The sequence below is a fragment of the Arachis stenosperma genome, chromosome 4 (genome assembly GCF_014773155.1).
Source record: "Arachis stenosperma cultivar V10309 chromosome 4, arast.V10309.gnm1.PFL2, whole genome shotgun sequence".
NCBI lineage: Eukaryota > Viridiplantae > Streptophyta > Magnoliopsida > Fabales > Fabaceae > Arachis > Arachis stenosperma.
The window spans coordinates 41047409-41067253 of record NC_080380.1 but is presented as its reverse complement, the minus strand read 5'-3'; the positions used below and the strand labels follow the sequence as shown (position 1 = coordinate 41067253).

The following is a 19845-nucleotide window of genomic DNA, read 5'->3' as shown; positions in this document are numbered from 1 at the left end:
AAAGAGGAGATGGAACGGCAAAAAGAGTTAGAAAGAAAACTCTTACAGCTAGAATCCTCCCTCAAAAACTCCCGCGACGAACAAGAAGACCAACTCCCGGGCGGAGAAGATCCGTTCAGTGAGGACATAATGAGGGCAAAGGTTCCGAGGAACTTCAAAAGCCCTGACATGGACCTCTACGATGGAACCACGGATCCGAAGCATCATCTAAGCAATTTCAAAAGTCGGATGTATCTAGCTGATGCTTCCGACGCTACGAGATGCAAGGCTTTCCCGACCACTTTATCGAAAGCAGCGATGAAATGGTTCGATAGCCTCCCACCAAGGTCAATCACCAGCTTTGAAGACCTCTCAAGGAAGTTTTTGATGAGGTTTTCAATTCAGAAAGATAAAGTAAAACATGCACCGAGCCTCCTGGAGTAAAACAGGAGGACGGAGAGTCTTTGCGAGCCTATATGGAAAGGTTCAACAAAGCATGTTTAGAGATCCAAGACCTGCCCACAGAGGCAGTCATAATGGGGTTAGTCAATGGACTTAGAGAAGGTCCCTTCTCACAGTCTATATCCAAAAGACACCCCGTTTCACTAAGTGATGTACAAGAAAGGGCTGAAAAGTACATCAACATGGAAGAGAATGCAAAATTAAGAGACCTGAGTTGGCGACCTGGACCCACTTCCTCATCTAAGGAGAGGGAAAGGGAAGTCAAAAAGAAGGAAGAAATCGGTCTCAAGAGGCCCAGGAAATATCACGCTTATACTCCACTAAAAACTTCTATAGTGGATGTATACAGAGAGATTTGCCACACTGAAAGGCTGCCACCCCCAAGACCTATCAAAAATAAAAAAGGGGGAAGCCGCAGTGAGTATTGCGAGTACCATAAAATATATGGTCACTCCACCAACGACTGTTACGACCTCAAAAATGTGATAGAAAAGCTGGCTAGAGAAGGTCGGCTTGATAGATATCTCATGGAGAGGTCGGATACCCATGGGAAGAGAAAGCGAGATGATATGGACAGGAGAGATCCGCCACCACAGACCCCAGAGAGACATATCCATATGATCTCAGGAGGATTTGCGGGAGGCGGGATCACCAAATCTTCTCGCAAAAGACATCTCAAAAGAGTCTACCAAGTCGAGGAAGAGACACCCGACTTCCCCACTATCTCATTCACAAAAGAAGATGGGCAAGGGATAATACCCGGGCATGATGATCCCGTGGTGATAACTATGATCCTAGCTAATGCCCATCTCCATAGAACCCTAGTAGACCAAGGAAGCTCGGCGGACATCCTTTTCAAGCCCGCCTTCGACAAGCTAGGGTTAGATGAAAAAGAGTTGAGAGCATACCCCGACACCTTATATGGATTAGGGGATACGCCAATAAAACCACTGGGATTCTTACCCCTTCACACCACTTTTGGAAAAGGGGAAAAATCAAGGACTCTGAGCATAGATTTCATAGTCATCAATGAAGGGTCAGCCTATAATGCCTTAATCGGCAGGACTACCCTTAATCGCCTCGGAGCAGTGGTATCCACTCCCCACCTTTGCATGAAATTCCCGACTTCATCGGGAATAGCAACGGTGAGGGGAGACCAAAAATTGGCAAGAAAGTGCTACAATGAAAACCTAAATCTGAGAGGAAAGGGCAAAGAAGTTCACACCATAGAGCTCGGCGGCACAAGGGCCAGAGAAGAGCTGCGGCCACAACCGGGAGGAAAAACCGAGGAGATACAGGTTGGTAAAGAGGAAGGAAAAAACACTCACATAGGAGCCAACCTAGGGGAAACTCTAAAACAAGGGTTGACTAAGCTCCTACGAGAAAATTCTGATCTCTTCGCCTGGAAGGCCTCCGACATGCCTGGGATTGACCCCGAGCTCATGTCCCACAGGCTCTCGGTTTACCCAGGGTCCCGACCTGTACAACAAAGAAGACGCAAACTCGGCCCGGAGCGAGCCCTAATAGTAGAAGAGCAAGTACGGGCGCTCTTGGAAGCCGGCTTTATTAGAGAGGTCAAATACCCAACATGGCTAGCCAACGTAGTACTAGTCAAAAAACAGAATGGTAAATGGAGAATGTGCGTCAACTATACCGACCTGAATAAGGCATGTCCTAAGGACCCTTATCCCCTACCAAGTATTGATACCCTGGTGGACTCCAGCTCGGGGTATCAATACTTATCATTCATGGACGCCTACTCGGGATATAACCAAATCCCAATGTACGAGCCCGACCAAGAGAAAACATCGTTCATCACACCAAAAGCCAACTATTGCTACGTGGTCATGCCATTCGGACTAAAGAATACAGGAGCCACGTATCAAAGGCTGATGAACAAAGTGTTTTCTCCCCATCTGGGGAACCTAAGGGAGGTATACGTCGACGACATGTTAGTAAAAACCAAGCAAGAAAACGACCTCTTAACCGACCTCTCACAAGTCTTCAACACTATAAGGTTGCATGGGATGAGACTAAATCCCGCAAAATGCGCCTTCGCAGTAGAAGCGGGGAAATTTCTAGGCTTCATGCTAACACAAAGAGGGATTGAGGCTAATCCCGACAAATGCAGAGCCATCCTAGAAATGAAAAGCCCGACTTGTTTGAGAGAGGTTCAACAGTTCAATGGCCGACTTGCAGCCCTCTCCAGATTTTTGGCGGGATCGGCACTGAAATCCCTTCCACTATTTTCTTTATTGAGGAAGGGATGCCAATTTGAATGGACTTCGGAATGCGAGGAGGCATTCCAAGAGTTCAAATTATTCTTAAGCCAACCTCCTATCTTAACTCGACCAATACCGGGAAAAGACCTCGTCCTATACCTATCCGTAGCAAACAGGGCCGTCTCATCAGCCCTGATCAGAGAAGACGAGGTCGGACAACACCCGGTCTATTTCATCAGTAAGGTACTACAAGGCCCTGAACTAAGGTACCACAAACTTGAAAAGTTTGCCTACTCCTTAGTGATAGCCTCACGAAGGTTACGACCTTACTTCCAGGCTCACACAATAAGAGTCCGGACAAACCAACCCATGAAGCAAATCCTCCAAAAGACGGATGTTGCAGGGAGGATGGTGCAATGGGCGATAGAGCTCTCCGAGTTTGATTTGAGATATGAAACTCGGACAGTAATTAAAGCCCAATGCCTCGCCGACTTCGTCGCAGAATATGCAGGTGAACAAGAGGAAAAGCCGACTACATGGGAACTCTATGTAGACGGATCCTCCAACAAGACAGGGAGCGGCGCAGGAATAATATTGGTAGATGGAAAAGGAACCCAGATAGAGGTTTCCTTAAAATTTGAATTTCCGGCTTCAAACAACCAGGCAGAATACGAAGCCTTGATCGCCGGAATGAAGTTAGCAGAAGAAGTTGGCGCTACAAAGGTGATGATCTACAGCGACTCGCAAGTGGTGACCTCCCAAATAAGTGGAGAGTATCAGGCAAAGGACCCCAATATGAAGAAATACTTGGAGAAAACCTTGGAGCACCTTAGGCACTTTGCGGAAACCGAAGTTAAGCATATAACTCGGGATCTAAATAGCAGAGCTGACGCCCTATCCAAGTTAGCAAGCACCAAACCCGGAGGGAACAACAGAAGCCTGATCCAAGAAACCCTCCAAGAGCCCTCGATATCAAAAACAGAGGATGAACAAGAGGTACTTGAGGTAGCCGGCCTAAACCTCGGATGGATGAATCCCTTAGTCGAATACCTGAAATTCGACATCCTCCCCAAAGAGGAGAAAGAAGCTAAAATGATCCGAAGGGAAGCACAACATTATACTTTGGTGAGAAATGTCCTTTACAGAAGAGGGATATCAACACCATTGCTGAAGTGCGTACCGACCTCAAGAACCACCGAGGTGTTGGAGGAAGTACACAGCGGGATCTGCGGAAACCATCTCGGAGCAAGGTCGCTGGCCAGGAAAGTAATTCGAGCAGGATTCTATTGGCCGACCTTGCAGAAAGATGCCACAGACTTTGTGAAAAAATGCCAACCATGCCAGATGCACGCAAATTTCCACGTAGCTCCACCAGAAGAGCTCATCAGTATCACTTCCCCCTGGCCTTTCGCAAAATGGGGAATGGATTTGTTAGGTCCTTTTCCCCAAGCACCAGGGCAAGTCAAGTACTTGATCGTGGGAATAGATTACTTCACAAAGTGGATAGAAGCAGAACCATTAGCCTCTATCACCGCTCAAAGAAGTCGCAGGTTCCTCTACAAAAACATCATCACAAGGTATGGAATACCTTATTCCATCACCACAGACAATGGAACCCAATTCACCGACGCCACCTTCAGAAATCTAGTAGTCAGTCTGAAAATCAAGCACCAGTTCACCTCGGTAGAACACCCACAAGCCAATGGGCAAGCCGAGGCAGCTAACAAAGTCATACTGGCAGGATTAAAGAAAAGACTACAGGAAGCAAAGGGAGCTTGGGCTGAAGAGCTCCCTCAAGTATTATGGGCTTATAGGACAACTCCCCAATCCGCCACGGGAGAAACGCCCTTCAGATTAGTCTATGGCGTAGAAGCCATGATTCCAATAGAAATCAGTGAGCAAAGCCCAAGGGTAACTCTCCACGACGAGGTCGGAAATATACAGGGGCACAAAGAGGAGCTCGACTTGCTCCCCGAAGTCCGAGAGGGGGCCCAGATAAGAGAAGCTACACTGAAGCAAAGAATGACTACGAGGTACAACAAAAAAGTCATTCGAAGAACATTCGCTACAGATGACTTGGTCCTAATCAGAAATGACATCGGAGTCAACAAATCGGGAGAAGGAAAACTCGCCGCAAACTGGAAGGGACCATACAAAGTCAAAGAAGTCCTAGGAAAAGGTTATTATAAAATAACCGACCCAAATGGCACTGAGCTACCAAGGTCGTGGCATGCTTGTAATATGAAAAGGTACTACAGTTAAAAGCGAACTCTACTCCCTGATGTACTCTTTTCCCAACTTCACGATTTTTTCCCAAAGAAAAGGGTTTTTTCTGGAGAAGGGTTTTTAACGAGGCATCATAATAGAGGCTAAGGGAAAATAGGCTATCAAGACCCTTAGTAGCAAAAAGGTACCTTCCCAATTAATAAAGATCTTTTTCATTTACTATATCTCTCTTAAATATCCTCCTTTATTTTTTATAAGTCTTTCTACGAAGCGCGCCGACTTAAGCTCGACAAAACGTGAAAATCCCATGGACCGACCTAGATGGTCGTCAGGATAAAACGACGAGGTACAAGTCGGCGTAAAGAGGTTATATGAGTTGATCGTAAGAACTCAGGAATCATCCGACTCTCAAGTCGAAATGAAAATCCGAGTAAAACGAACTCGAAAGAGCTCCGAGTAAAAGAAAACCGAGCTCCGAGTAAAGGAAAAACGCATCACAAAAATAACCTAAGTCATAGAAGCTCACTAAAGCAAAGTTGAGTACAAAGGATAACAAAAGAGATAGGAAAACCTGGAAAAAGTTTAAAGGCTGCATAAAAGCCCTTGAACGAAAAAGGCTCGAGAAAACAACGCAAGCCAACAAAGAGGTTTCTTCAAAAAAAGATCAAAAAATATCAAAAACAGAAAAGCATGCACGCACGAGGTAACTTAGAACCCTTGTTCAAAAAAGGGGCAATCGCCATAAATATTTTTGTTTACGGCCTTAAAAGGCCAAAAAGAAATTGTTCACAACCACCAACAGAGAAATAAAGTTTAAAAAAGAGGGGACCCACAGGCCGGGCCCCCATATAGCCATAAAAAATAAGAGTCGTTTCTTCAAAGGAGTAGAGGAATCACCACCGCTAGGCTCAGGAGGGGCGCCACCAGGACCGGTCGGAGGAACGGAGGAGGAACTCGGAGCCTCCTTAGGACGAGGAGGAGACTCTATAACCCTCTGCCCCCGAGTCTTCAGGTCCGACTCAGAAACAACCTCGGGGACAGGAGGATCAACGATGGCGCCATCAATAACTACCTTGTCGGGATGTAAAGGAGAAAGGTCCAAGTCGGGAGCGATAACTCTGACTTGTTCCAGGAAAATTCTCCAAGACTCCTCGGCACCATCAGCGATAGAGTCCTCCAACTCGGCGTACGCGTTCCGAGAGTTCAGCAAGTCCTTCCTCACAGCAACAATATCTTGAAATAAACTGTGGTAGCTGTCTTGTGCTGTTTTCCTCAAATTCGCCTCCAAAGTGCATTAAGCTCGTAGCTTACCCACCTCCTCCCTAAGGTGATCCCTCTCCTTCCTCAATTTATCTCTCTCCTCCTTCAACTCTTTCTCATGTTTTTCAAAAAGAAGAAGCCTCCCCTCCAACTCCTCAACCTTTGAGGTTGCCCCCAAGGAGCTGAGAGGAGTCTTCTCAAAAATGTCCAAAAGTTTGCCACAAACGCCCGCTGCCCTAAAACTCTCCTCGGCCATGGTGGTAAGGTGGTTTCGAACAGAAACATCATCCATACTTATAAAAGGATAGATGTTCTTCCGGACGAATGCAAGAGCATCCGCCTTAACCCCACCATCAAAAGAAGAAGAGCCAGACTCTGAAGTCTTGCGCTTCTTCTTCTCTGGCTCGGAGAGAATTTGAGCAGAAGGAGGTGGTCGAGACAAACTTGAAGAAATTATAAGAGGTTGAGAGGGAGTGCCAGTATTCTTGGGAGGAGGAGGAGGAGGAGGAGAAACGACTGCTTTAGCACCCCCGGACCTAGCCCGGGACTTCGCCTTGGCCTCCTGGACCCTTTGATAGGCCTCCTGAGCGTTCCTTTTTGCCATATCTACAAAAGAAAACAAATAACAAAAATTACAAGTCGGTAGAATGCAAGTCGGCAGAAACAACTCGGAAATAAAGAATGCATGCACTACCTAGCTGAGATTGAACAAAAGTCGGTGTACCCTGGAGAATTTTCCTGGTATCCAAGTATGGGGCCCTCCCCCACGCTTCTCGGAAAAACCCCACAATAGCCGCCTCCACCTCGTCCAGGTCATCTGGACCATACTTTTCACAAGAGGAAGGCGGCGACCAATAAAGGGGGAAGCGGGGAGAGGAATGCTCATCCAGGAAAAAGGGGTGGTGACCCTCTACAGCTTGAAGTTTGAAAAAGAAGTTTTTGAAGTCGTGAAAAGATTCGTCAAAAAGGGTGAAAATTCTCCGACCTTGTATGGCTCGGAAGGATACCCATTGCTGTTTGTTGTTTAGCCCACTAAAGGGCTTAGTCATATGGAAGAGAAAGAAGAAAATCCTTAGAGAGGTCGGAAAGTCCAGAGCATGGCTTATAAACTGATAGATCTTCAAAAAACCCCAAGAATTGGGGTGAAGTTGAGTAGGGGCAACTCTACAGTGATGCAAAACAGATATCTCGAAATCTGAGAAAGGAAGAAAAACACCCAAACGGGTGATCATACACTCATACATAAAGAAAAAATGAGGGGCCGCCTCATTTTCTCTCCCAAAACAGACCCGGTCTTCAGGACCCGGGATTATTAGTTCATATTTTGGCTCGTCCTCCTCCGAAGTACAGAGCCTGTGATGAGTACGAAGATGAGTGATGAACTCAGCATCGACCAACGGTTCCTCCCCAAGGACCGTAACGTCAACCCACTGAGAAAGAACATCTACGGAAGCCATTTTTTATATAAAGAAAAGTGGCAGAAACCTACAAAAGGAAAAAAGAAAAAGAAAAATAAAAAAACACGGCCCCTAAAGAGGAGAGATACGAGGCTAGAATCTACAGGCCAACCTATCCACTCACAAAACAAAACATGCAAACATAAGGCATGACATGGAAGAAATAAAACTAACCTTTATCCAAGAAATGAAGGTTGGAGAGAGCAGAAATCTTCGAACACAAGAATGCAGCACGAAACAAGGGAAGAAGAAGTTTGAAAGTTTGCAGAAACGGAAAAACGAAAGAGAGGGAAAACATTTATAAACACATTAAGGGGCATAATGGTAAAAACGAGGCAGTCATTAATGCGATTGCAACGTTACCAAAGCCCCCAATCCCTAAACGCTTCCCCAACGGACACGACGCTTGAATTGACGTAACTGTCAGAAACAAAAGGTCGCGAAAATCACGTCGGTTTCAAAACCCGTGAAGGTCGGCTACGAACCCGAGTTAAATACTTGAACCCAAGCCTTAAAAGGATCTTGGGCTCAAGTAGGGGCATTGTTCATACCCTGGCCCAATGTTAAGGGCCCAGGTCCAATCGAAAGGCCTGATCCAATAGATTAAGCCTAGCGAAGTACCGACCTCCACTTAAGAAGTCGGTGTCAACCACGACTTAGTATGAAGAAGTCGGTTATGAGATTAGCTGGCAGATAAACACTCATTCAAATGAGTAACCGCCCCTGAAATCTCTCTAACCACTTCATAAAGCCATATCTTAACCTCCCTAAGATAATGGGACGGTTACTATCCTAAAGATACGGCACTACTCCAACGGTGGTTATTGGCTCACCACTATAAGTACACTGACACGCCTCAGGTATCTTCAAGTCCAATACTCTCTAGACCTGCTTACGCTCTTGCTAACTTAGGCATCGGAGTGTCTTTGCAGGTACCACCCCCCATTCACTCGCGAGCACAAGTCGGACGGAGCCCCCCGAGTTGCAGATCCACCCGGAGTTCTCCTCCTTCATACACTTGGGCCGCCGAACGCCATCCATTGTGTTAATCTCCGGTTACCTACCGTAACAGTTACTAATATCACAAAAAAATAATATTTTAGACAAAAAATAATTTTTTATTATTTTTTGAATGTTATGGTTTATGGTGCTGTTATTAGTAATTATTTATATAGCATAAATTTGCATAGTGAACTATAAAAATAGAGAATTCGTGTTAAACATTAGATATGTCATATAAATACTGTGAATAAAATCTTTGTGAGTACACAATTTATCATAATACTTATGAAAGACGTTAAGATATAAATAAATAGAGATATTTAACACTTTTTTTCATTTATATTTTTATTCATTCAAATAAAGATATTTGTTATTAATTTTTTTTGTTATTGTTCTTATTTTTATTAATGTTTTTAATATTTACAATTACTATATTTTTATTAATGTTTTTTAATATTTTTATTAATGTTTTTACTTCTTTTTATCCATAACAAAAAAATTTTATGCACAGTTGTACAAAAAATGGTGACCCAAACTCAAAATCCAGTCATAATTAGATACACAAAAAAATAGAACCTGTCCAATAGCCTCAACTACCCAAAAATAATTAGCACCTAATCATACTTATTAATTTTCCTAGACCGTGCAGTACATCTGTAAAATATCTGCTGCTCCCTGACATGATGTCCCATCAGCTTCTCTTGTGAATATAAACAACAGAAACGTGTTCAATGAAGAAGGTCTCCACATAATATCCACAGGTGTGGATATTTAATACAATTCACAGTAGGGGTGCACATGGGCCGGGTGAAGCCGGGTTTGATGGGACCCAGACCCGATCCGAAATATACACCGGGTCTATTTATTAGACCCGAACCCGACCCTAGACCCGATGAAACCAATACACTTTCGGGTCACAATTATACCGGGTGAAAACCGGGTGAAAACCGGGCCGTTAACATTACATTACGTTGATACCTTCTTGTAAGCTGGCATGTAAAAATATCCAAATTTCCAAGACTCCAACCATTATTTAACATGGTAAAATTCACTTAAAAAAATATAACAAGAATCAACCCTTCTTTAAAATTAAAGCAAAACCACAATCAATACTAATATTGTCTAATAATATCAAATATTTAAATCAATACAAATAACATAATATTATGCATTAGTCTAAAGTCTTATTCATTCTAAACATAAAACATTAACTTATAGTCTTATAATGACTAATAACACAAAATATTAAGGTTTACAATACTTAAATTCCACATAAAAATAGTCATGATCCATCACTAATAACACAAAATATTAATTATGTATGATGACCGGGCCACCGGGCCGACTTCGGGTGACCCGAACTATGGCCCGGACCCGACCCGAAATAATGACCGGGTCTACTTTTGAGACCCTAACCCGACCCTAAACCCGATGAAATCACACCAAATTAGCCCCTAAAGTGTTCGGGCCCGGGCCGGGCCTTCGGGCCGGGCCGGGTCTGTGCACCCCTAATTCACAGCATAGAACTCCCCATATTAAAATTATTTACATGGAATTTCGCCATTTCACATCCACAACCGATAGTGAGTGATGGGTGTAGCAAACCTTTGTTAAATGAGAAAACACGGTGGGACTTGGGAATAATATCATATTTTTGAATGGTATTGGTAGGGGGGAAAAAAAGGAATGATAACAGAACGGTGTTACTCTGCAAGTGCAACATGTGCTAGTTTCTCTCCACCTTACATTATTAGAGATAACAACTTTAAACACCAACCATGTAACAAGTTTACTCTATGTTCAGCAACATCTTCATCTTCATCTACTACCATATCTATAACTAAAAGAAGATCTTTATATGTGTCTCTCATCTGCATCAATTTCTCTTCATTCATATTCTCACTTGCTCCTGCTTCATCCTCTTCTCTTTCTCCTTCCTCCAAGTTCCCCATATCAGAATTCTATGAGCTCCCCAATTCCAGTGGACTTAAGGTCTTAGACCTCCTTCTTGGTTCCGGTGATGAAGTTCCTTCTGACGGAGACAAGGTACCTTTATCCTTTACACACCTTCAAAGTAACATGAATTTTGAGTTCTGAGATGGATGTTGATTGTTATGAGATAAATACTTTTTTTTCTAAAGTATATGATTATTCTATGTAAATAAATATGGTATTGTTATTGTTGAAGGTTGCAATACATTACTACGGTAGACTAGCAGCAAAACAAGGGTGGCGCTTTGATTCAACCTATGACCATAAAGATGAGAATGGTGATCCTAATCCCTTTGTCTTTGTTCTTGGGAGTGGCAAGGTAAACCCTATTATTACCACAAGTGGGAGTAGTTATTATAGAAATTAGTGTTAATAAACAGTGTAATGATTTTAATCACTTGCTAAGTGAAAATTAAAGGTGATAATAAGAAAAAACAATACTGGCTAGGTGAATAATGGGTTGAATTTAATGTGTGACAGGTTATAGATGGAATTGAGATTGCAGTGAGATCAATGAAAGTAGGTGGTATCCGAAGAGTCATCATACCTCCATCCCTTGGATATCAAAGCACATCACAGGAACCAATTCCACCCAATGTATGCTACTTTTTAATTCTTCTTTACACTTGCATCATCATATGTTACATTAGATTCATTTTTTTCTAGCTATATTCTTCCTCCTAGAAAATGCATATGTATAATTAGATGGCCTAGTAGTTATTTTATATTTTTTATTTTTTTTAGTGGTGCTTGTGCTTGTTTATTGTTATATTGTATCTGAATAGAGCCATAGACAGTTTGTTTGGGTTTTATATTTTTCTTTTTATTTTTAGTATGCACTAAGCTCCTTGATAGACAAGTGATGCTTAAGCCATTTTGGTAACTGTCTCATAAGTCACTACACAACATGCGGACACACTTATAAATAGATGGATCCCGTACAATGGCTATTGAGTTATGAAATGAACATCCCCTATACTATTTAGAATAACCATCCGAGTACAAAGGATAATAAACATCTTCTCGAAAAATTAGTTTAATTTTTGGGTTCACCAAGGATCGAACTCTTGACCTTTCGGATTTAGCACTTTAATACCATGTCATGATACCACTCATCCCAAAAGCTTCAGTTGATGAGAAAATATAACACTAATAATTATATCTCTAATACTCTATAAACCTCCATTGTACACATTGTATAAAAATCTCATTGGCTCCTCATACTTTCCTTAAATAGATAATCAAACCCATGTTTACTAAGTACCAAAATGTCAAAATTTAAATAATAATAATAGAAAAAAAACCAGAAAAAAGGGGAAAGTAGACTCAGTCATAGGAACTTGCTTATCTTACACACAACTTGTGGAGTTGCTAAAGCATGTTCTAGTCTTGTGACTGCTTTTCTCAACACTGCAAAGGTGCACATGTTAAATGTTTGCCCTTTTTGTTACAACTTAGCACTATTGATATTAAATTATCAAATCAATCACTTCCTTAAAAATATGGATATTTTGTTGAGGCGTCGTGTCTATGTGTTAGACATCTTTTAGACATAATACTTATGGATACTTTTTTTATATGTGTATCTTCTGTGTCTAACTATATTTTAATAAAAAAAATAAAAAAAAAATTTTCGAATACGTTAGACACATCTAAATATTATTATGTGTTAGTGTGTTCAATCTTATTTTTAATATGTATTCTTGATATGAGTTTAAAAATAGTATATATTATTATTTATTAAAATAAAAAATATTTTAAATATTTTATATAATTAAAAAAGACATTAAAAATAGTTTAAAAAATATTTATAAATATCAATAAAATATAAAAAAATATAATTTATCTAAAAAAATTATATTTTATATATACGTCGTGTTCTCATCTTTTATAAGAATTTAAAATTTGTGTACCCGCATATTCTGTGTGTATGTTGGTACATTATATATCACTTCTAAGACAAAGAAGTTGATAAAGTGATAAAAAAAATTAAGATAATAAAACTCATGATAGAAGTTACAATTTTAATAATAAAATTCTTCACTTTATTATTTTAACGTATTCTTTTTCTCTATTGTCAATCCCTTAGCTTTTATTATTTTATTCAGTACTAACATTTTGGTCTCTTCCTTTCATTTTTTTTAATAAAGTTTTTTGACAGGCAGAGGCTGTTCACAACCATATTTAATCCAACTCGTCTTGCTAATGGAGAAGGCTCCACTTTAGGGACACTTATATTTGACATTGAACTGGTTAGCCTGAGGCATCAATGAGTTTCTATCTATTTGTAAATTCGAGGGTAGTCATATTTCATTATCCATTGTTATTAGCTAAATGCAGTTGTCTCAACCTATGGTGTCGGCAATGCTGATTTCCTTGTTGCTCAAACTTTTGCACTACCTTATTAGATTGGTTATGTTAGAAGTTACAACTTATTGGTCTTTCTTTTAACGAATAAGATGGATCATATTAAAGACTGAAATCATTGCTAAAATGATAATGACAATAAACTTGTATTTTAAAGAGTTAAAAGTACATTATACTTTAAAAATCCATTACTAATTAAATAAAAAGTAGAATCCCAAATTATTTTTTGTAGTATTTTTTTCTTGCGAATATATTAGTCCTTAAATAAATAATTGGCTACACAATCTATCCATGATATATATAAAAATTAAACACAGTAGTATTTGAGGAGAAAACTTGTTATGTTTATTTATATTTTATATAATATAATATATAATAAAAATTGCAAAAATAATTATCGACCAATTTAAAATTCAATTAAGAAAAAAGATAGTTTTGTATATACATCTCATATTAATACAGAATTCAGAGAAGAGCTACACTTAAAAAATATAATATATATTACTTAACTTAATAACTACATCAATAGATTAATGACTAATTTTTTATAAATTTAAATTTTAATTAAAGATTTAACTATTAATAATATTGTGGATTAGCGAGTGGCGACTACAGTCAGAATGGTGAAAGAGAATGGATGCGCCGTTACCTTTTTCTTTTTTGCTGGAAGGGATGGACCACTGTCATAGTTAATTTAAGAAAATTTTGAAATATTAATATTTTAATAATTTTAATTAATATATACATATTTAGTAATTTTAAATAGTACAATTAAGTATTTTTTAAATACTATTTTTAATTAATATTTAGAAGAAAAAAATAAATAATTTTTTTAATTTTTTAAATAATTAATATATAAAAGTAAATATTTAAATTAATTAAATAATAATAAATTTTTAAAAATATTAACTAAAGATTAAATTTTAAAAGACTAGTAGTATTTTTCAATTTTAAAATTCTTCCCATATTAAGAATTATAAATCCATTATTAATTTGTTTAATCTTTGTTGCCACCAGGTTCTCCGGCTAATGGTATGCTAGTAGCCGCTATCCACTTTGACCCGCGCCTTTTTTCTTTATTCCCTCAATTTATAATAAAAATTTACGTATAATTACTTTTATATAAAATTATTAATTAAGATATTTAAATAATAATTTAATTAAATATATTAAATTATTTAATATTTTTAATTAAATTCACATTAAAATAATTATATGTAAATTTTTATTTTAATTATATATTTATTTGCATATTAGCAAAGATAAAGACTTAATAAAATTATTTTACAGAAAATTAATAATTAAAAATTATTTAATAATTTAATTTTTTAATTATATTATTATTTAATTATTTTTAATTATTAATATGAAAAAATTATATCTAAATTTTCACTTTTAAAAAAGATACAAAAATATGGATTTAACTTTTATATATCGAATGCATTTGTAAAACAGTTTTATACTCATAATAAACAAAAATTAAATTCATATAATATTAGTGATGTTGTTACTATATTTTATTTTTGTTTCTTTTTTTTATGTTATTGTAGTATTTATTCTTCTTTTTTATTTGATATTTTTTTCTTTTTGTTTTAATCTTCTCAAGAGAATAAATCAAAAAGAATTTTGAAAAAATAAAATAAGAAGGAGGAGATGAAAAAAAATAAAAAAGAAGAAGAAAAAGAAGGAGAAGACGAAGCGGAAAATGAGGAGGAAAAATTTTAGTAAAACAAAACCAAATGAACCTAAATTAAAGTAAGAAATAAATTAAAATTTCTTAATAAATAAAAAATTTAGTCAATATTTAACAGTAGTATAAAGTAAACCTCAATTAATTTACAAATGAAACGAAATTACTTCAGATTTAAACAAAAACTAACTAAACAATCACATATGAACAAGTTCAAGAAATTCAAGTGAAACGAAATCAAATGAACCTAAATTAAACAAAGAAATGAACCGAAATTTCTTAAAAAATAAAAAATTTGGTCAATATTTAATAGTAGCATCAAGTAAACCTCAATTAATTCACAAATGAAGCGAAATTAGTTTAAATTTGAACAAAAACCAAGTAAACAACAATACATGAACAAGTGCAGCAAATTCAAGCAAAATAAAATCAAATGAACCTAAATTAAACTAAGAAATGAACCGTAAGGAATAAAAAATTTGGTCAATTCTTAATATCAGTATCAAGTGAACTTCAATTAATTTACAAATGAATTGAAATTAGTTCAAATTTAAACAAGCAATAAAAAAATTCATTCATAAACAAAAACGCATCGAATTCATTTCTGAATCCAAATGAATCTCAAATAAATAAAGAAATGAACCGAAATTATTTAATAATGGCACAAGAGAAAACCAGAACCAATAAAGTGATGTTAACAAAATATTGATGTTGTTGGTGATGACAATAACAAAAGAAAAAGATAATGAAAAAGAAAAAGAAGTGGACGCAACTTCAAGGAGGAGGAAGAAGAAGCAATGGCAGCAAAACGTATGTGCGTGAATTTACGATACTAAAACGTGCGCATGAATTTAAAATATTTGATTGGACTTTGTTAGGATTATGATTTATAGCTTAGATATAAAGCTTTATTCATTAGTATAATAGTATGGGAAGAGTTTTAAGTATATCAAAAACACAGTGTTCCAATTACTTTAATCATTGGTCTAAATTATAAAAAATATATATAATATATATTAACTGAAACTAACGGTTAAAATAATTGGAATATTGGTATTTCAGTATACTTAAAATTTTTTCAATAGTATAAATTATACCTATATTAAACTCAAATAAATAATGACTTTATCAGTAGTTAAGTTCAAAAGCCAACGGCTTCCTAAATAAAATCCTCCTCTCCTGCTTCTTTTACGAGGAATGTCCAAAATTAGTTTTTGACAATTTTTTAATAAATAAAATATTAAGAATAATTCAATAAATAAAATTTGCTATTTGTTTTTATTGTCTCTATCATCTTTCCTTTCAAATGAAAAAGTAGAAAGAAGCGTTCGTTGGTTAAGAAGCGATTCCATTCGACAGAAGCAGAAGAAGCAAAACCACTGGTTTCTTTGTATTACTACTCAGATCTGATCTTGAATCAGAAGAAATCAGAAGGAAAATGGGACAGAAATCTCTGATCTACGCCTTCGTCTCTCGCGGAACCGTGGTTCTTGCAGAGTACACTGAATTCAGCGGCAACTTCAACACCATCGCCTTCCAGTGCCTCCAGAAGCTTCCTTCCTCCAACAACAAGTTCACCTACAACTGCGACAGCCACACCTTCAACTTCCTCGTCGACAATGGCTTCAGTCGGTTCCTCTCTTTTTCTCTCTAGATCTGTTTTCCTCTCATTCAATTTTGTGTATATATGTATGCATTTTTGCTCAGATAATTGTTAGGGTGGAATTCTCATTGTGTTTGAGTGATTTGAAATGCTGCATTGTCGTTTTTCAGCTTACTGTGTTGTTGCGGATGATTCTGCTGGAAGGCAGGTTCCTATTGCGTTTCTGGAGCGAGTGAAGGATGATTTTGTTTCCAAATATGGTGCCTCCGATAAGGCCGGTGCTAATGCTGCCGCCAACAGCCTTAACAAGGAGTTTGGGTAATTTTGTGTTTTGTGCTGTCGTGAGAATTGAGACTAATTGATTATGGAGGTTGATTTGTTTGATTTTGTGTAAATTGTGTTGTTTTGTTTTGTTTGGATGGTGCAGGCCGAAATTGAAGGAGCATATGCAGTACTGCATCGATCACCCTGAGGAGATAAGCAAGCTTGCCAAGGTTCAGAATCAGGTCTCTGAAGTTAAGGGTGTCATGATGGAGAATATTGAAAAGGTACATACAGATGCCTTGTGAGTTCCGATTTATGGGCACTGCCCACGCTGGTGTGTTGGCTTATGGCGATATAGTTGTTACTACTGAAATCGAAGAGATCAAATTGGTGGATCATAGGTGTTGTGTTTCTACAAAGCATAGATGCTGTTTAAATTTCAAAAATAAAAAAGACATGTCATAACACAGAGTGGATCTCTGGAAAATTAATATAATACTTAAACATCATAAATGAGGCTGTTATATTAGTTTGGTCAGCAACTTTTTCAAACTTCTCAAATTCATGCTGTTATACAGTGTTGATATTTTAACTAGTTCTGGTTAAGCATGTCAGATTTGGATCCGAGGTATTATCGGTTATATATTCTTGTTCTTTTTGGATTTCAAGCACTGTAGAAACGTGAGAACTTTGTTTCAATTAGATATGCAGTTTTCTTTTCCCCATAGTATCTGTTGATCTGGTTTTGAAACTTTAATTAAAATAAACAGGAAACTTTAGTTGTGCATGTAGCTTGGCCAATTGATTCAGTAAAAAGGAAGCCTTTGGAGGAACAGGGCCCAGGAGGAGCAAGGAAAATTTGTTCCTGATGGGTTTTACATTCCCCGTTTCATGTCCATTTCTGACATTTGTTGTCTATTGTCCATACCCTAAGCAACAAGGTTAAAAGAAGCCATTTCAATGGAGCAAATGGATTTAAGATTTCTCTGTTGAGAGCAAATTATTGTTAAGTTAGATTTGAAGGTGGGTTATGCTCATGTTAGTTGGTGTTTCATAGATAAGTTTCTTGACTGGGAAAAATTTGAGATTTGATGGAGATCATCATGGATAGTAGGATATTCTCCAGCTACGAATCTTTTTTATTTTTCAAAAGATGGGAATTGTGACTGAACAGCCGGGAATTTGTCAATTCTAGAGCTGTATAGGTTTGACAGCGTTTAAGTTAATGTGTTGGTCACTCGGCTACTGTTTGTAGGTGAATTATTTAATATTATCCTTCTGAGATAAGGGTGACATTTATGCAAATTTGTTGTCTATCATTACAGTTGTCTGTGGCTGAAATAATCTAGCTCAAATATTGTAACTGAAAACTAACTCCATGTTCAATTGTTCATTGACTTCTCATTATATTTTTTTATTCTAACATAAAGCATTTGCTCAATCATATTGACTTGTTCATAATATAATGTAGGTTCTGGACAGGGGAGAAAAGATAGAGCTTCTAGTTGACAAGACTGAGAACCTTCATAATCAGGTTAGTATGTCGTTTACGTGTATCTGCATGTTCTTCTCTCCCTGAAAGGTCTTGATTCTTGGACGTATGAAATTTCTTATATATGCTTGAGGTTCATTTAATAAGCCTCTTGATATTTGATAGTTTTGATGCAATACTGATTACTAGTCTCGTGGTACCCCGCTTCCCAATCCTAGGGTTTTTTTTTTTAATTTTAATTTTAAAAGATAAAAATCCTGTTTCATTCATGGTTGAGATTTTTTGAGACAGGCACAAGACTTTAGGACTTCAGGGACCAAAATTCGTAGAAAAATGTGGCTGCAGAACATGAAGATGAAGCTGATTGTATTGGCAATTTTGATAGTCCTGATCCTCGTAATTGTCCTTTCCGTCTGCCATGGATTCAAGTGTGGAAAATAAGCACTCCATTTTCCAACATATTTTATATTTTTTCATTTTGACCACTCTTGTGATTATATATTGTTGAGGAAAGATATCACATTCGTGACATGATTTTGTACGTAGTAAAGACATCATCATATTCCTTATTCACTTTGTTCTACTTATGATATTTTTACAATATGATATAAGAATGCTTTTTGAAGGTAAATTTTGGCCATCTATTGTAGTTTGATTTCTTCTCCATTGACCAATTTTTAATCAGTGAAGCAAATTTATACCATTTTTCCATCAAGCCTAAGAATTTGGCAGATAGTCACTCGTCCACTTCAGAAGAGTTACTAGATGACTGATTAGCGATTATATTTTATCATAGAGCTATCATAACTAATATTTTTTCATAATTCAGCTAGTATTCTATCAACAAATACTCTTAAAAGTCATATGCTGGACTTTTAAGTACAAGTATGTAATGTTAATATGGTTGAATATATATTGATTCATTATTTCATCTTTCTGTTTTCTTCCTCGGTTTGAACTCATTCCTTTATCTATAAATAAACTAAGGAGGCTTCTTCAGTTGGAGAAAGAATATTGTGATGTTTTAAGCTTATATGAAATTAAGAAAAATTATTTGGGTCATATTATAATTAGTAAATTTAAAAAGAATTCCACATTTATATTTATTAATTGCTTTTGCCACCATCATCATCCTCAACATTCTCCCATGACTCCTCTTCTTCATTTCACCCTTTGGCACCCTAACAATGAGCTCCCCATCGATGAAGAAGATGCTAACTGATATGTCACCACATACCTCGGCCACCCAAAAATCTCGGAATGAAAACAGATAAGGTCGGGCCCACTTATTTGAAAATAAGAAACGTGCTCAGTAAATCTGATCACCAAAACAGAATATAATAATCAACCTACTAACTCGGACTTATCCACAGCAAACGGGTAAAACAACGTCTATAAAGCTAAACTAGTATCCTCGGCTAAGGATCAGGTTCTATTCTCAATCTTCATATTTTACTTAATACACTCACTCGAGATTATTATTGACTTGAGCGTCAAAGTATCTTTTGCAGGTATTTCCGCCGCAGTGTTTGGTCCTGGCTGAGGTATAGCTCCTCCTCTCCGCCAGCAGTCTGCTCGAAATTGCTAAAACTCGGTGACCCCAGTACTTGGACGAATCACTTGGTGCCCACTGTGGGGCCGGAATATATCTAACCCCACCATCCTCTTTGTTTAGTCTTTTACTCTGTGTTGCAGGATTCCCGATCCTCGAACATGGCTGACAAGGAGAACCCTCAACTCACACAAGCTGAGTTCCTAGCCCAAATTGCTGAACTTCAGGCAGACATGCATGCGGAGGATAGCCGAGTTATCTGCACAGAACAATGGAA

At 37.5% G+C, this 19845-nt stretch overlaps 2 protein-coding genes across 3 annotated transcripts; both read left to right on the top strand.

Moving 5' to 3' along the window:
• The first annotated feature begins 10183 nt into the window (after nt 1–10183).
• LOC130976503 (peptidyl-prolyl cis-trans isomerase FKBP17-1, chloroplastic) lies at nt 10184–13082 on the top strand. Of its 2 annotated transcripts, none has more exons than XM_057901381.1 (4): nt 10184–10654; nt 10797–10919; nt 11081–11197; nt 12751–13082. In XM_057901381.1, the coding sequence occupies exons 1-4, from the start codon at nt 10295–10297 to the stop codon at nt 12871–12873; spliced, it is 723 nt and encodes a 240-aa protein (XP_057757364.1). In that variant the 5' UTR covers nt 10184–10294; the 3' UTR covers nt 12874–13082. The 2 variants fall into 2 exon arrangements, with proteins under 2 accessions (XP_057757364.1, XP_057757365.1); XM_057901382.1 differs by having other exon boundaries at nt 12762–12950.
• Nucleotides 13083–15950: 2868 nt separating this feature from the next.
• Nucleotides 15951–18660, top strand: LOC130973134 (vesicle-associated membrane protein 721-like). The gene is made up of 5 exons (XM_057897549.1): nt 15951–16285; nt 16431–16578; nt 16688–16808; nt 17996–18058; nt 18308–18660. Exons 1-5 carry the CDS (start codon nt 16096–16098, stop codon nt 18455–18457), a joined length of 672 nt encoding a protein of 223 aa, XP_057753532.1. The 5' UTR covers nt 15951–16095; the 3' UTR covers nt 18458–18660.
• The last annotated feature ends 1185 nt before the right edge of the window (nt 18661–19845 follow it).

What these genes read in the sequence shown, in the direction of transcription:
- LOC130976503 (XM_057901381.1), top strand. Translation starts at nt 10,295, where the DNA reads ATGATAACAGAACGGTGTTACTCTGCAAGTGCAACATGTGCTAGTTTC. An exon ending in TTCCTTCTGACGGAGACAAG is followed by an intron (nt 10,655 to 10,796) that starts GTACCTTTATCC and finishes TTATTGTTGAAG; the next exon opens with GTTGCAATACATTACTACGG. An exon ending in AGGAACCAATTCCACCCAAT is followed by an intron (nt 11,198 to 12,750) that starts GTATGCTACTTT and finishes TTTTTAATAAAG; the next exon opens with TTTTTTGACAGGCAGAGGCT.
- LOC130973134 (XM_057897549.1), top strand. Translation starts at nt 16,096, where the DNA reads ATGGGACAGAAATCTCTGATCTACGCCTTCGTCTCTCGCGGAACCGTG. An exon ending in CCTCGTCGACAATGGCTTCA is followed by an intron (nt 16,286 to 16,430) that starts GTCGGTTCCTCT and finishes GTCGTTTTTCAG; the next exon opens with CTTACTGTGTTGTTGCGGAT. An exon ending in TGATGGAGAATATTGAAAAG is followed by an intron (nt 16,809 to 17,995) that starts GTACATACAGAT and finishes AATATAATGTAG; the next exon opens with GTTCTGGACAGGGGAGAAAA.